The following is a 17496-nucleotide window of genomic DNA, read 5'->3' as shown; positions in this document are numbered from 1 at the left end:
CCCCCCCCCCCCCCCCCCCCTCCCCCCTCCTCCCCCCTCCTCCCCCTCCTCCTCCCTCCTCCTCCGGGGGTTCAGTGCCTGCAGACCTAGAGGTGCTGGGGGCCGAGCGCTCTCCCCGCAAAGCCGCGGCCCACTGCACCTCCGCTTTGCTAAAGAGGAACAAAAGAGCTCCCGGACTTTCAGAAGCCGCTCTGCGCTGCTGCCACCACCACCTGCATGAGGGTAGGTGAGGGAAGCAAGAGATCCCTGCACTGATTTTGCAATTAATGAAATCCGCTTGCGGGGGCTTCTTGAATTCCATGTTTGGCATGATAACCTTGTGGCAGTGTAGGTCCCAAAAGAACTTCAAAGACTACTTAAATTCTTAATTAAAATGCAACCATGAGTAACAAAAGGAGTCTTTGAACCTTGTTTTTATTTTATTTTAAATTTTTGTTTATGTTTTTAAATAGAGATGGCGGGGCTCGAACACTCCTGGGCTCAACCTGTCCTCCCTCCTCGGCCTGCCAAAGTGTTGGGATTACAGGTGTGAGCCACCGCGACCGGCCTATTTCTTTCTTTTCAAAAAATTTCTGGCCGGGAGAGGTGGATCAAGCCTGCAATCCCAGCCCTTTGGGAGGTTAAGGAACGGCGGATCACCTGAGGTCAGGAGTTCCAGACCAGCCTGGCCAACATGGCAAAACTCCGTCTCTACCAAAAATACAAAAATTAGTGGGGCGTGGTAGCATGTGCCTGTAGTCCCAGCTACTTGGGAGGCTGAGGCAGGAGAATCGCTAGAACCTGGAAGGAGGAGGTTGTAGTGAGCCGGGATTGCTCCACTACACTCCAGCCTGGGCAACAGAGTGAGACTCCCTCTCAGAAAAACACAACAATTTCTGATACTGGGAGCGGTGGCTCAGGCCTGTAATCCCAGCTCTTTGGGAGACCTTGGCGGGCAGATCGTGAGATCAGGAGTTCGAAACCCACCTGACCAACATAGTGAAACCCTGTCTCTACTAAAAAATACAAAAAATTAGCGGGCGTAGTGGCCGGCGCCTGTAATTCCAGATACTCATGAGGCTGAAGCAGGAGAATTGCTTGAACCCGAGAGGTGGAGGCTGCAGTGAGCATGGATTACACCATTGCACTCCAGCCCAGGTGACAGTGTAAGACTGACTCAAAAAAAAAAAACAACAACAAAAAAAAACAAATCTCTGGCCAGGCGTGGTAGTTCACACCTGTAACCCCAAGCATTTTGGGCGGCAGAGGCAGGAGAATCACCTGAGGTCAAGAGTTCGAGACCAGTCTGACCAACATGGTGAAACCCTGTCTCTGCTAAAAATACAAAACTTGACCAGGTGTGGAGGCACACACCTGTCATCCCAGCTTCTCAGGAGCCTGAGGCAGGAGAATCGCTTGAATCTAGGAGACGGAGGTTGCAGTGAGCTGAGATCACACCACTGCACTGCAGCCCAGGCCACAGAGCAAGACTCCATCTCAAAAAAAAAAAAAAATTATTCAATGTGTCACTTGCCCAGCTCCTTGTATGTTAACTACAACAAATAAGTGATGTTTCCCCCAAACATTGGAATTACTTGGTGCGCCGGCCACAAAACACAACTCTATCCAGTAACAAGAGGCTCAATGCTCTTGGATTGGATGTGCCCTAAATTCAATATTTCCAGATTGTGAGGCCTGGCACAGTGCTCATGCCTGTAATCCCAGCAGTTTGGGAGACCAAGGCAGAAGAATCACCTGAGTCCAGGAATTTGAGACCAGCCTGGGGGACAAAGCAAGACCCTGTCTTTTTTATAGAACTAACTAAATGAATAAAATTTCCAGATTTTATTAGTAAGAGAATGGTTGCAGGTTTCTGGGGACATCCAGTGTAACATCCTCCAGGTCTATGGGAGGTGGTTCTGATAAAGAATTCAGGGATTCATTCTGACATTTTGAAATAATGAGATTAAAAAAATTATAGAATTCATGGGGAGGTACCTAACAGTGGTCTGAAATAACAGTCTAATCAAGAACCGTATATATTTATCTCTTGCTCTCTGTCACCCAGGCTAGAGTATAGTGGCACAATCTTGCAACCTCTGCCTCTCAGGTTCAAGCAATTCTCCTGTCTCAGCCTCCCAAGTAACTGGGATTACGGACGTTCACCACCACGCCTGGCTAATTTTTGTATTTTTAGTAGAGACGGGGTTTCACCATGTTTGGCCAGGCTGGTCCTGAACTCTGGCCGAATACACGCAATTTCTATGATACAGCAATTCCACCTGAGGAAGACAGGCTGGGCGTGGTGGCTCATGCTTCTAATCCTAGCACTTTGGGAGGCTTAGGTGGGAGGATCGCTTGAGCCTAGGAGTTCAAGACCACCCTGGGCAACATAGTGAGACCTAATCTCTAAAAAAAATAAACAAAATTAGCTGGACGTGATGGTACACACCTGGAGTCCCAGCTACTTGGGAGGCTGAGGTGGGAGGATAGCTTGAGCCTGGGAGGTTGAGGCTTTGCTGAGATCACACCACTGCACTCCAGCCTGGATGACAGAGTGAGATTCTGTCTCAAAAAAAAAAAAAGAAAAGAAAAGAAAGAAGAAACTTGTAGGATTGGAGGAGCCACACACATAAGAATTTTCACAGTAATACTGTAAACATACTTAGTTACTATGGTAGTCCAACAGCCGTTGGAAACTTTAAAAAGAGAATATCATTTCATGTCATAAATGATAACTTACAACATAAAATTCAGGATAGTAGTTACTTCTGTGGGCAAGGAAGGAAATGAGGTTGAAAAAAGATATGTAGAGATAATCAATATGATTATAATAATAATGTTCCTTTAAGTAGGATAGTAGGTATACAGATGCTTTTTGTATCTGTGTGTATAAAATATTTGCTAACAAATGTAATATCTCATATCAATACATTAAATACCAATACATTAAAATAGCATAGCCAGGTACAGTGGCACGTGCCTGTAGTCCCAGCTACTCAGGAGGCTGAGGTGGGAGGATCGCTTGAGCCCAGGACTTCTGGGCAGTAGTGCACTATGCCGATCGGGTGTCCACACTAAGTTCGACATCAATATGGTGACCTCCCGGGAGCAGGGACCACCAGGTTGCCTAAGGAGGGCTGAACTGGCCCAGGTCAGAAACGGAGCAGGTCAAAACTCCCATGCTGATCAGTAGTGGGATCTCGCCTGTGAATAGCCACTGCATTCCAGCCTGAGCAACATAGTGAGACCCCATCTCTTATTTAAAAAAAAATAAATAACATAAATGGTCTGGGTGCGGTGGCTCACGCCTATAATCTCAGCACTCTGGGAGGCCAAGGCGGGTGGATCATGAGGTCAGAAGTTCGAGACCAGCCTGGCCAATATGGTGAAACCCTGTCTGTACTAAAAATACAAAACGTTAGCTGGGTGTGGTGGTGCGTGCCTGTAATCCCAGCTACTCAAGGTGCTGAGGCAGTAGAATTGCTTGAATTCCTCTGGGAGGTGAAGGTTGCAGTGAGCTGAGACCATGCCACAGCACTTCAGCATGGGCAACAGAGCTAGGCTCTGTCTCAAAAAAAAAAAAAAAAGCAGGCCGGGCGCGGTGGCTCAAGCCTGTAATCCCAGCACTGTGGGAGGCCGAGGCAGGTGGATCACGAGGTCAAGAGATCGAGACCATCCTGGTCAACAAGGTGAAACCTCGCCTCTACTAAAAATACAAAAATTAGCTGGGCATGGTGGCGCGTGCCTGTAGTCCCAGCTACTCAGGAGGCTGAGGCAGGAGAATTGCCTGAACCCAGGAGGCGGAGGTTGCGGTGAGCCGAGATCGCGCCATTGCACTCCAGCCTGGGTAACAAGAGCGAAACTCCGTCTCAAAAAAAAAAAAAAAAAAAAAAAAGCATAAATGTCTTAAAAGAACACAGTGAACACAATTTGAAATGTGATTTAATATAAACATTGGCATTCAAAATAAGTCATGTCATGGACATATGCCCATGATATGTCACATGAATAAAAGAAGTTGCAGAACATATATATAATTAGAGCCCCCATTTTTGAACAAAGAAATCTCTATGTATGTCTACATACAGGTGTGGTATACGTCTATATATCTATGTCTATATATCCATATAAAAGAGGAAACTTTATTTATTTATTTATTTATTTATTTAGACAGGGTCTGACTCTGCAGGCTGGAGTGCAGCGGTGCCCTTTCAGCTCACAGCAATCTCCGCCTTCCAGGTTCAAGCACTGGAACTACAGGCATGAGCCACAACACCCAGCCTACGGCTATCCTTATAACGGAAAAGGTGGGTAAAATGTATATTACAAAGTGATATGATTACAGTATAAGAACTGCAGGGCTGGGCTCCATGGCTTATGCCTGTAATCCCAGCCCTTTGGGAGGCCGAGGTGGGTGTATCACCTGAGGTCAGGAGTTCGAGACCAGCCTGACCAACATGGTGAAACCCCATCTCCACTAAAAGTACAAAAAATAGCCGGGCATGGTGACATGCACCTGTAGTCCCAGCTACTCAGGAGGCTAAGACAGGAGAATCAATTGAACTTGGGAGGCGGACATTGCAGTGAGCGGAGATCATGCCACTCCACTCCAGCCTGGGCAACAGAGTGAGAATCCATCTGAAAAAAAACCAAAAAACAAAAAAAACTGTAGCATATTTGATCGAATCATCTTCTTCCTCCTCCTAGAAATTATGCAAAGGGGCAGGGAGATATGGTGGGGGAGAATGAGGCAGAAATCCCATATTCAGCCAAACTAGAAGACAAAAAGTCACTGGAAACTCCAAGACCTGCACAAGGGCTACGGAAGTTGTGTGGGAAGAGGCAGGTGCAGATCCCAGAAAACACCAGCAAAAACACTCTGGAGATGAGCCGCTCATGCTGCAGTGCAAAAATGTGTTGTTTGAAACAAGCAGAGCAGAGCAGAGCAGGGAGAAAAACGACTGAGGGTGAGTCTCAGTCAAGCAGAAAGGGAGTTGACACCCTTGCAGCCCACAAGGTGAAGGGCATTTCCCCTGGACTGAGCATCTCATGGGCAGAGCTAAGGTCCTGAAACCCAGCTTGCTCTCCCAGGGAGGGTGTGGGAAAAGAATCAGCCTTCCAACTGAATTCAAGTTAAGGGTGTGTCAAACAATCTATTTTGGCCAGCATGGTGGTTCACGCCTATGATCCAAACACTTTGGGAGGCCAACGTGAGAGGACTGCTTGAGCGCAGGAATTCGACACTAGCCTGGTCATCATAGCAAGACTCTATTTCTCTCTCGATCTCTCTCTCTTTTTTTTTTTAGACGGAGTCTTGCTCTGTCGCCAGGCTGGAGTGCAGTGGCGCGATCTCGGCTCACTACAACTTCTACCTCCTAGGTTCAAGCGATTCTCCTGCCTCAGCCTCCCCAGTAGCTGGGACTACGTGTGCCACCCCGCCCAGCTAATTTTTTTATTTTTAGTAGAGACGAGGTTTCACCACGTTGGCCAGGATGGTCTGGAGCTCTTGACCTCATGATCTGCCCGCCTCAGCCTCCCAAGGTGCGGGGATTAAACAGAGAGAGAGGCCGGGCGTGGTGGCTCCCGCTTATAATCCCAGCACTTTGGGAGGCTGAGGCAGGTGGATCACGAGGTCAAGAGATCGAGACCATCCTAGTCAACAAGGTGAAACCCAGTCTCTACTAAAAATACAAAAATTAGCTGGACATGATGGTGCATGCCTGTAGTCCCAGCTACTCGGGAGGCTGAGGCAGGAGAATTGCTTGAACCCAGGAGGTGGAGGTTGAGGTGAGCCAAGATCCTGCCATTGCAATCCAGTCTGGGCAACAACAGTGAAACTCCATCTCAAAAAAAAAAAGAGAGAGAGAGAGAAAGAGAGAGAGAGAGAGAGAGAGAGAGAGAGAGAGCCAGCCACTCACGCCTGTAATCCCAGCACTTTGGGAGGCCAAGGCAGGCGGATTGCTTGAGTCCAGGAATTCGAGACCAGCCTGGGTGGCATGGCGAAACCCCATCTCTACAAAAAAATACCAAAAAAGGCCAAGCACGGTGGCTCATGCCTGTAATCTCAGCTACTTGGGATTTGAGGTATGAGAATCAATGAGGCATGAGAATCGTTTGAACCCAGAGGTGGAGGTTGCAATGAGCTGAGATCGCGCCACTGCACTCCAGCCTGGGCGGTAGAGTAAGACTCTGTCTCAAAAAAAAAAAAAAAAAAAAAAAAAAAGAAAGAAAGTAGATGAAGAACTCACCAGAAATGCACTGGCTATGCTCCCTATGTGCAGTGATATTGGTGGGACTGGGCTGGGAGGAGAAGCCTTACAGGAGTAGTTTACAACAGTGCAAAGAAACAATAACAACAAGAATAAAAATAAAACAAAAAATAGAACACAGCAAAGGAGCCAGAGCTACACAAAAGCCACCAAGAGCCACACTGAATGACACAGTCTGACTGTGGCAACCCAAAACCTTCGCTTGTACTGAGAAGCTTGGAAAACTACCCTGGTCCTTCTTGCCTTTCCTTCAGAGAAGACCCTTGCAAATGATTGGTCCAGGAAAATACAGTTCATTCGATAATGGATTAAAGAAAGGGACACCTTTGTTGTGGGCTGAACTGTGTTCCCCCAAAATCCATATGTTGAAGTCTTAACTCCCTAGTACCTCAGAATGTGACTATATTTGTCTATATATGGAGACAAGGATTTTTTTGTTTGTTTGTTTGTTTTTTGAGACAGAATCTCGCTCTATCGCCCGGGCTGAAGTGCAATGGGGCAATCTCGGCTCACTGCAACCTCTCCTGCCTCAGCCTCCTGAGTAGCTGGGATTATAGGTGAGCACCACCACACCCAGCTAATTTTTATATTTTTTAGTACAGACGAGGTTTCACCACACTGGCCATATGCTTTGCCCGCCTCAGCCTCCCAAAGTGCTGGGATTACAGGCATGAGCCACCACACCCGGCTGGAGACAAGGTCTTTAAAGATGTGATTATGTGAACATGAGGTCTTTAGAGTGAACCCTGACTGGTGTCCTTGTAAGAAGAGAAAATTTGCACATGGAGAAACATCAGAAGCTTGTCAGCGCGTGGGGCACAGTGGCTCATGCCTGTAATCCCAGCACTTTTGGAGGCCAAAGTGGGCAGATCACTTGAGGACAGGTGTTTGAGACCAGCTGGGGCAACATGGCAAAACCACTTTTCTAATAAAACTACAAAAATTAGTCGGACGTGCAGCTACTCGTGAAGCTGAGGCAGGAGAACTGCTTGAACCCGGAGGCAGAGGTTGCCACTGCACTCCAGTGTGGGTGACAGAATGACACTCTGTCTCAAAAAAAAAAAGATCTGGGCTGGGCATGGTGGCTCACGCCTATAATCCCAGCACTTTGGGAGGCTGAGGCGGGCAGATCACGAGGTTAAGAGTTCGAGAACAGCCTGACCAACATGGTGACACCCCGTCTCTACTAAAAATACAAAAATTAGCTGGGCGTGGTGGTGCACGCCTGTAATCCCAGGTACTCAAGAGGCTGAAACAGTAGAATTGCTGGAACTGGGGAGGCAGAGGTTGCAGTGAGCCAAAATCGTGCCATTGCACTCCAGCTTGGGCAACAGAGCTAGACTCCATCTCAAAAAAAAAAAAAATTAGCCAGGCGTGGTGGTGCACTCCTGTAATCCCAGCTACTTACTTGGGAGGGTGAGGCAGGAGAACTGCTTGAACCCAGGAGGCAGGGTTTGCAGTGAGATGAGATCCCACCACTGCACTCCAGCCTGGGCGACAAAGCAAGACTCTGTCTCAAAAAAAAAAAAAACTGTCTGAGAAAAAAAGTTCATGATTTCTTTCCATGAAGGGGCCAGGCATGGTCACTCACTCATGCCCGTAATCTCAGCACTTTGGGAGGCCAAAGCAGAAGGATTGCTTGAGGCCAGGAGTTCGAGACCAGTGCAGGCAACAAAGTGAAACCCTGTCTCTATGAAACATCAAAAAATTAGGCAGCCATGTTGGTGAGCGCCTGCGGTCCCCAGCTACACGGGAGACTGAGGCAGGAGGACAGCTTGAGCCCAGGAGGTTAAGGTTGCAGTGAGACATGTTCGTGCCACTGCACTCTAGCTTGGGCACAGAGTGGGACCCTTTCTCAAAAAAAGAAAAAAAAAAAACAAAAGGAAGTAGAAGGGAAGAACATAACTATTTACGCTGGACATGGTGGCACTTGCCTATAATGCCAACTACTCAGGAAGCTGAGGCAGGGGGATCACTTGAGCCCAGGAGTTCAAATCCAGCCTAGGAAATATATTGAGATGCCATCTCCAATAAATAGGTAAAATAACCATCACAGAAGTGAAGATGAAGCTAAAAAGAGCAAAAATAGGCCAGGCGCGGTGGCTCATGCCTGTAATCCCAGCACTTTAGGAGGCTGAGTTGGGCGGATTACAAGGTCAGGAGTTTGAGAGCAGCCTGGCCAATATGGTGAAACCCCGTATTTACTAAAAATACAAAAATTAGCCGGGCGTGGTGGTGGGTGCCTGTAGTCCCAGCTACTCAAGAGGCTGAGGCAGGAGAATCCCTGCTTTCTCATTGTTATACTTTATATTGTTTTGATTTTTTCTCTAATTTCATTTAATTCCTTTTGTTTATATTGTTTGCTTTTCTCATTTTTATACTTTATATTGTTTTGTTTCTTTGTTTTGAGAAAGAGTCTCGCCTGTCGCCCAGGCTGGAGTGCAGTGGTGCGATCTCAGCTCACTGCAACCTCCCAGGCTGGAGGTCAGTGGTGTGATCTCGGCTTACTGCAACCTTTGCCTCCCAGGTTTTTTTTTTTTTAAAGCCATTTTATTTTTTATTTTTATTTTATTTTTTTATTTTTATTTTATTTTATTTTTTTGAGACAGACTTTCACTCTTGTTACCCAGGCTGGAGTGCAAGGGCGCGATCTCGGCTCACCGCAACCTCCACCTCCTGGGTTCAGGCAATTCTCCTGCCTCAGCCTCCCGAGTAGCTGGGATTACAGGGACGCGCCACCATGCCCAGCTAATTTTTTGTATTTTAGTAGAGATGGGGTTTCACCATGTTGACCAGGATGGTCTCGATCTCTTGACCTTGTGATCCACCCGCCTCGGCCTCCCAAAGTGCTGGGATTACAGGCGTGAGCCACCGCGCCCAGCCCGCCTCCCAGTTTTAAGTGATTCTCCTGGCTCAGCCTCCTGAGTAGTGGGATTACAGGTGCCCACCACCATGTCCAGATAATTTTTTATTTTTAATAGAGACGGGCTTTCACCATGTTGGTCAGGCTGCTCTCAAACTCCAAGTCACCTGCCTGCCTCAGGCTCCCAAAGTGCTGGGATTACAGCCATCAGTCACTGCACCCAGCCATACAGACATTATTAAAACTAAAAGTTTAAAAACAAAGGAAAATGAAAAATTACCCAGAGACAGTCCCTATTAAAACATTTTGATGTATAGTCTTCTGTCCTTTATTGACACATATCTATTTGGGAAGATTTAACAAATCTTTAATAAAATGAGACACCAGACATCGTTTTTGTATTTTCATGTACATATTTCCTTTTTGAGATGGAGTCTCACTCTGTCACCCAGGCTGGAGTGCAATGGCATGATCTCGGCTCATTTCAATCTTCACCTCCTGGTTCAAGCAATTCTCCTACTTCAGCCTCCTGAGTAGCTGGGATTACAGGTGCGAGCCAGCATGCACAGGTAATTTTTATATTTTTAGTAGAGGGGGTACACCATGTTGGTCAGGCTGGTCTTGAACTCCTGACTTTGTGATCTGCCCACCTCAGCCTCCCAAAGTGCTGGGATTACAGGTGTGAGCCACTGTGCCCAGCTCACGTATATATTTTTTCACTCTCCTTTTATAATATATACATTTGGGGAAGTTTGCAAAAATGAGAATATTCTAACCTTTTAAAATATAGTTTGTGTTAATATATTTCATGTACTTATTTCCTTTTGAGACGGAGTTTCGCTCTTGTTACCCAGGCTGGAGTGCAATGGCGCGATCTCGGCTCACCGCAACCTCCGCCTCCTGGGTTCAGGCAATTCTCCTGTCTCAGCCTCCTGAGCAGCTGGGATTACAGGCACGCGCCACCATGCCCAGCTAATTTTTTGTAGCTTTAGTAGAGACGGGGTTTCAACGTGTTGACCAGGATGGTCTCGATCTCTTGACCTCGTGATCCACCCGCCTCGGCCTCCCAAAGTGCTGGGATTACAGGCTTGAGCCACCGCGCCCGGCTTGTGTTAATATATTTTAATGTAGACTAGGAACAGTGGCTCACACCTGTAATCCCAGCCTCTGGGAGGCTGAGGTAGGCAGATCACTTGAGCCCAGGAGCTCAAGACCAGCCTGGGGGAGAAAATATAAAAATTAGCTGGCATGGTGGTGTACACCTGTGGTCCCAGCTACTTGGGAGGCTGAGGTGGGAGGATCACTTGAGCCCAGAAGGCAGAGGTTGTGTTGAGCCGAGATCATGCCAGTGCACTCCAGACTGGGAAACTGAACAAGACATCGTCTTGAAAACATAATTTTTTTGATGCATATTCTCTGTCCTTTTTTGTATAGACCCACAGGGAATATTTCAAAAGTGAGAACTTATTATACATGCTATTCAAAATGTTTTTTCCCCTTATCAAGAACACCTATTTATGTATTTAATATGCTTCCATTACAATTTTTTTTTTTGAGACAGAGTCTCGCTCTTGTCCCCTAGGCTGGAGTGCAATGGTGCGATCACGGCTCACTGAAACCTCCGCCTCCTGAGTTCCAGTGATTCTCCCGCCTCAGCCTGCCGAGTAGCTGGGATTACAGGTGTCCACCACCATGCCCCTTTAGTTTTTGTATTTTCAGTAGAGACAGGGTTTCACCACATTGGCCAGGCTGGTCTCCAACTCCTGACCTCAGATAATCCACCCTCTTTGGCCTCCCAAAGTGCTGGGATTACAAGTGTGAACCACTGTGCACAGCCTTACCACTGTGCACAGCCTTTTTTTTTTTTTTTTTTTTTTGAGACAGAGTTTCGCTCTTGTTACCCAGGCTGGAGTGCAATGGCGCGATCTCGGCTCACCGCAACCTCCACTTCCTGGGTTCAGGCAATTCTCCTGCCTCAGCCTCCTGAGTCGCTGGGACTACAGGCACGCGCCACCATGCCCAGCTAATTTTTTGTAGTTTTAGTAGAGACGGCGTTTCACCATGTTGACCAGGATGGTCTCGATCTCTTGACCTCGTGATCCACCCGCCTCGGCCTCCCAAAGTGCTGGGATTACAGGCTTGAGCCACCGCGCCCGGCCTTTTTTTTTTTTTTTTTTTCCTCAGGAGTCTCGCTCTGTTGCCCAGGCTGGAGTGCAGTGACACAATCTTGGCTCAATGCAACCTCTGTCTCCAGAATTCAAGCAATTCTTATGCCTCAGCCTCTCGAGTAGCTTGGATCACAGATGTGCACACCATGCCAGGCTAATTTTTGTATTTTTACACAGACGGTTTCACCATGTTGGCCAGGATGATCTTGAACTCCTGACCTCAAGGGATCCACCCGCCTCAGCCTCCCAAAGTGCTGGGATTACAAGCGTGTGCCACCATGCCTGGCCTCCTCGTAACATTTTAAACAGCAGTTATAATAAATCTGCATGAATACCATTTAATGCCTATGGAACTAATACAGCTAGTGCTCGACTTACGACCACGGTCAGGACCGGGGACCGGTCGTAACACGATTTGGTTGTAAGCTGAATAGGCTATATGTACAGTTGAAATGGTGCACGCGGAGATGGTAGTGCTGCCGGAAGCTGTCCACACTGTCGTACGCCCAGCTGGGCAACGTTTGCGCTGCCAGACGCGGAGCAGTCGTGGCTAGCGATTGTGGTCGTAAAGTCGAATGGTCGTAAGTTGCATAGGTCGTAAGTCGATCAATACCTGTAACTAGTCTTCTATTGTGCAGTGCTACTAGTCACATATGTAGATGTTTTCGTGATTCTCACATACACAAACCCACCTAAAAGCATTATATACCCAGATACTCATTGCAGCCTGAATACCAAGTTGAGAACAACTTAACTTAAACATCAGTCAGCAGGTGACCGGTTAGTTTTTCTTGTTTTGTTTTTGAGATGGGGTCCGCTCTGTTTGTTCACCCAGGCTGGAGTGCAGTGGCAAGATCATAGCTGACTGCAACCTCCGCCTCCAGGATTCCAGCGACCCTCCCACCCGTCTCCCGAGTAGCTGGGACCATAGGTGCATACCACCATGCCTGGCTAATTTTTGTATTCTTTGTATAGATGGAGTCTGGTTATGTTGCCCAGGCTAGTCTCAAACTCCAGGGCACAAATGATCCTCCTGCCCTGGCCTCCCAAAGTGCTGGGATTATAGAAGTGAGCCACTGTGTCCTGGCCCCAAAGAACATCACGTAGCTATTAACAAGGATTTCCCATTAGTCTTGATATGCCACAATCTCCAAGACACTTAGTACAACACACCCTACAATGTGTATTATGAATTGCCCTTTGTGTGGGGAAATGATTATATTCATACATAAGTTTATAAATTCGGAAAGCATTATGAAAATTCCGAGTATCCAGAGGTAACTGTGCTTGTCTCTAGTGTTGAACTAGAGGCGGGAGGAAGATTTAATTTTCACCACATGCCCTTTGGTGCCTTTTGAATTCAGAACAATTTCCATTATCTATTAAAAATAAAATACAGGCTGGGCGCGGTGGCTCACGCCTGTAATCCCAGCATTTTGGGAGGCCGAGGTGGGTGGATCACAAGGTCAAGAGATGGAGACCATCCTGGCCAACACGGTAAAACTCTGTCTCTACTAAAAATACAAAAAATAGCTGAGTGTGGTGGTGTGTGCCTGTAGCCCCAGCTACTTGGGAAGCAGGAGAATCACTTAAACCCGGGAGGCAGAGGTTGCAGTGAGCCAAGATCGCGCCTCTGCACTCCAGCCTGGCGACAGAGCAAGACTCCATCTCGAAATAATAAATACGTAAATAAAAATAAAAATAAAATACCGGCTGGGGTGGTTTACGCCTGTAATCCCAGTGCTTTGGGAGACCGAGGTGGGAAGATCACTAAAGCTAAGGAGTATCACTTGAGCTCAGGAGTTTGAGACCACCCTGGGCAACACAGTGAGCCCCTGTGTTTACAAATATGACACATCACGTGTTACTGAATCCCTGGTATTTGGCGGGACAGTGGATACTGGGAACAACTGTGGAGCTCTTTGGAAATGTACCTTAAAAGGGAGGCCTTTCAAAGGCTGGACACCATGACTCTACAAGGGTGTTTTCAAATCTGCCATAAGGGCCCAACATCTCAGCAGCATCCTGAGCCCTAACGGATGGACAGGTTCTGAGGTCTCAACACCCATCGCACCAGTTCTGCAGCTTTCTAAAGGCATCCAGCACTTTCCACCTTTCTATCGTCATCCTCGCTGGGCCTTACAGCACCGCATGATCCCGGGGGAGGGTGCTTATCAGTCTCCTCTGTGTGTCCCCATGGCATCTAGGGCACCGTCAAGCGCACGGTCCAGAAAGCTTCAATCAAAAGGATAAAAACAGCAAGGGAGCCGGGCACGGTGGCTCACGCCTGTAATCTGAACACTTTGGGAGGCTGAGGTGGGTGGATCACCTGAGGTCAGGAGTTCAAGACCAGCCTGGCCATCATGGTGAAACCCCATCTTAAAAAAAAAAAAACAAAACAGCAAGGGAAGGAGACTGAGGGGCAGACCGCGCGAGTAGGGGCGGGAGGAGGCCCACCCTACGCCCTGCCCCCAGCAGAGCACAAGCCCAGCTCGCGTCCCGAGCTCCCGGGTCCGCAAAGCCGGACCCCACTTAACCGCAACACGCCGGAGCCCAGGAGCGTGGACTGCCGAGCTCCTCCCGTGCGCAATGACGTCGGGACTGCGGCGCGAGGGGTGGGGCCTCAGCCGCTGTGCAGCCACGGACCAATGAGCAGGCGCCGGACGACCCGTGGCCCAATGGTGGCGGCGCGCGGGCACGCTGGGGGCGGGCCGGGCGCGCCGACTTTTCCAGAAGACCCGGATAGTGCCTCCCGGCCACGCCGCGCCGGCTCTGAGCTTTCCGCACGCCGAGTCGCTTCCTTTTCCTCCACTGGAGCAGCTATGGCGGCGGTCAAGACCCTGAACCCCAAGGCCGAGGTGGCCCGAGCACAGGCGGCGCTGGCGGTCAACATCAGCGCGGCGCGGGGTCTGCAGGACGTGCTGAGGACCAACCTGGGGCCCAAGGGCACCATGAAGATGTAAGGCGGGGCTGGCGGGAGGGCCGGGCGGGCACCGCGCGCCGCCGCTGACCTGGGCCCTGGGCCGCGGACTAGAGCCCGCCGCCTCGGGGCTCCGCAGCCACCCTTTCCTGCGTCCTCCCTGGCCGGTCCTGTTCCCTGCTAAGCCTCACCGTCCCGGCCATTTGTCCCTGCGTCGATGTCGTCTCCGTGGAGAACAAAGCGGCTCTAGTGCGCGGCGTTCCCCTTCCTCTGGGGCTTCCAGGCACCCTGAGGATTCGGCACAATCTCTGCTGGGACAGGGTGGGCACTACTGTCCTGCCTCCGGGAGATAACTAGCCCCATATCCCCGGCTCCCTAACCTCTGGGAAAAGCCTGTTTTCTAATGGGACTTTTAAATTTAGTTTTTGTTGAAAAAGTCAGTCTGATTCATCTCTTCCTCTTAAACAGGCTTGTTTCTGGCGCTGGAGACATCAAGCTTACTAAAGACGGCAACGTGCTGCTTCACGAAATGGTGAGAGGTGCTCTGCTAGGTCAAAAAGGTCTTGATTTTCCGTACAATGTTTGCTTTGTAGAAAGATTTGCAATGTCCATTTTCAAGGTAGGAGAACATTCAGAAGCGGCATGTATTCAGTAATAGTGCTGACAGTGCCTGGAGTGGGACAGCCCTGTCTTTGAATCTCTACTTTTTTGCCATTTACAGCCCGAGTTAAAGGACTGTCATTGTATATTAAAGTTAATTATAAGAAAATTTGAAAAATTAAGAGTGATGTTGACACAATCACGTGGGCAAAATGTGTAAGGGTGGTTTTTCTTTTCTTTAAGGTGGAGTCTCACTCTGTTGCCCAGATATAGTGGAGTGGCACAATCTCGGCTCACTGCAATGTTCGCCTCAAGGGTTCAAGCGATTCTCCTGACTCAGCCTACTAAGTAGCTGGGATTACATGCTCATGTCAGCATGCCCGGCTAATTTTTGTTTTTTTATTTTGTTTTTTTTGAGACGGAGTCTTACTCTGTTGCCCAGGGCTGGAGTGCAATGGTGTGATCTCCCCTCACCACAACCTCCACTTCCTGTGTTTGAGCAATTCTCCTGCCTCAGCCTCCAGAGTAGTTGGGATTACAGGCACATGCCACCATGCCTGGCTACATTTTTGTATTTTTAGTAGATGCAAGGTTTGACCATGTTGGCCAGACTGGTCTCGAACTCGTAACCTTGTTATCCGCCCGCCTTGGCCTGCCCCAAAGTGCTGCGATTACAGGCCTGAGCCACTGCTCCCAGCCTAATTTTTGTATTTTTAGTAGAGACAGGGTTTCGCCATGTTGGCCGGGCTGGTCTTGAACTCCTGACTTCAGGTGATTTACCTGTCTCAGCCTCCCAGAGTGCTGGGGTTACCAGGTGTGAGCCACTATGCCTGACCGGTTTTTTTCTTATGAAAACACCAGTTTCTCTGTTACATCTCCATCTCCAACTGGAAGGAAGAGAAATCTGTCTCTTTGATTTAACATTTTAAAAGTCTTAGGGATGGAGAATATGGATTATTGAGGGGAGTATGAGTTTTACTCTTCCCTAAATTCCCAAAACTTAGCAATTCAAATCCAAGAAAAGGAAATTATTTCCTGCTGATTTGAGTTCAGAGTAATATTTAAGGTTTTTCTAGTAGTATGCCATGTCACCAATATCCAGATGAAATATCTTTGTAAGGACTTGCTGACCTAGGAGGTGTAGTTTCTGTTTGCTTTTTGTTTGTTTTTCATTTTTTGCCCAGATTTTACAACTGGGTACTTCCTAAAATGAAAGCTCAACAGCCTCCACTGTTACTCTGCAGTGACCAAATAATTTAAAAGGAAAGGTCAGGTGTGGTAACTCATGCCTGTAATCCCAGCACTTTGGGAGGCCAAGGCAGGTAGATCCCTTGAACTCAGAAATTCAAAAGCAGCCTGGGCTACATGGCAAAATCCTGTCGAGATTGTGCCACTGCACTCCACCCTAGGTGACAGAGTGACAGAGTGAGACTGTCTCCAAAAAATATATGTATGTATATTAAATTTGGGTTTTAGTGTGAGAAATACAGCATAGGTAGAGAGCAGCACATTGAACATTCACAATTCAAGTAATTATAGGCCGAGCGTGGTGGCTCATGCCTGTAATTCTACTACTTTGAGAGGCCGAGGCAGGCGGATTATCTTTGGTCGGGAGTTCAAGACCAGCCTGACCAATGTGGAGAAACGCCGTCTCTGCTAAAAATACAAAATTAGCCGGGGCGTGGTAGTGCACACCTGTAATCCCAGCTGCTCAGGAGGTTGAGGCAGGAGAATCGCTGGAACCCGGGAGGTGGAAGTTGCAGTGAGCCAAGAGCATACCGTTGCATTCTAGCCTGGGCAACAGGAGCAAAACTCCTTCTCAAAAACAAAAAAGAAAAAAGAAATAATTATAAAATGGACACAGGCCACCACCACTGTAGCTAAGAAATAAATTGTTGCTGTCACCTCAGAATTCCCCTCCCACGACACTTTTCTCTAGTCTCCAGAAATCTGTTTTTTAGTTTTCTTTGAAAAAATGACAAACCTACAAATATAATAATTATAATGTGTGTGCCCTTTACCTAGATTCACCAGTTGTTTACATGTTGCTCCATTTATTTTCTATTTTTCCCCTGAATCATTTGAAATTAAGTCGCAGATACGTCATTTTACCTCTGAATACTGTTTTTTTGGCTTTTTTTTTTTTTTTTTTTTTTTTAAAAAAAAAAAACATGGTTTTGCCATGTAACCCAGGCTGGTTTTGAATTCCTGAGTTCAAGCGATCCACCTGTCTTGGCCTCCCAAAGTGCTGGGATTAAGGTGTGAGCTATTACAAGTAACCTTTCCTTTTAAATTAGTTGGTCACAAACAACAAAAATAAAACAACAACAACAACAACAAAAAAAAGAAAAATAAATTAGTTGGTCATTACAGAGTAATAGTGGAGGCAGCTGAACTTTTATTTTAAGAGGTACTTGGCTTATTCTCACCAGAGCCCTATACTTGCCATAAAGAGGCAAGGATGTAAAATGTGTTACTGTTAACTGTTAGCTCTGTCATCTTGAGTAAACTTTTACTGAGCCTCAAGCTTCCTCATCTGTAAAGTAGAGATAAGCCGGGAAATAAATTACACATGAAAATGTTTTGATCATTATAACTGCATGTGCATGATAGCTAATTGTGAGTTTCTAATTGAAGTAATTTGTAGCCAAACACTTGGGTAGCTTTTTTTTTTTTTTTTTTTTTTTTTTTTTG

The 17496-nt window shown here is 47.5% G+C and overlaps 1 protein-coding gene across 2 annotated transcripts in view; it reads left to right on the top strand.

Annotated features, from left to right (window-relative positions):
- The first annotated feature begins 13881 nt into the window (after nucleotides 1–13881).
- Nucleotides 13882–17496, top strand: part of CCT6A (chaperonin containing TCP1 subunit 6A) — a 14035-nt gene continuing 10420 nt past the window's right edge. The window contains exons 1-2 of one of the 2 annotated variants that reach the window (XM_032264725.1): nucleotides 13882–14241; nucleotides 14671–14734. In XM_032264725.1, coding sequence (XP_032120616.1) covers nucleotides 13931–14241; nucleotides 14671–14734 — 375 coding nt within the window. In that variant the 5' untranslated portion in view covers nucleotides 13882–13930. Of the gene's footprint in view, nucleotides 14242–14385; nucleotides 14524–14670; nucleotides 14735–17496 lie in introns of those variants that run through there. The other variant, XM_032264726.1, reaches the window with a different exon arrangement.

This window comes from Sapajus apella, unplaced genomic scaffold (genome assembly GCF_009761245.1).
Source record: "Sapajus apella isolate SASKATOON/1434 unplaced genomic scaffold, GSC_monkey_1.0 scaffold146, whole genome shotgun sequence".
Taxonomy (NCBI): domain Eukaryota; kingdom Metazoa; phylum Chordata; class Mammalia; order Primates; family Cebidae; genus Sapajus; species Sapajus apella.
This window is presented reverse-complemented; position numbering and strand designations above follow the sequence as displayed.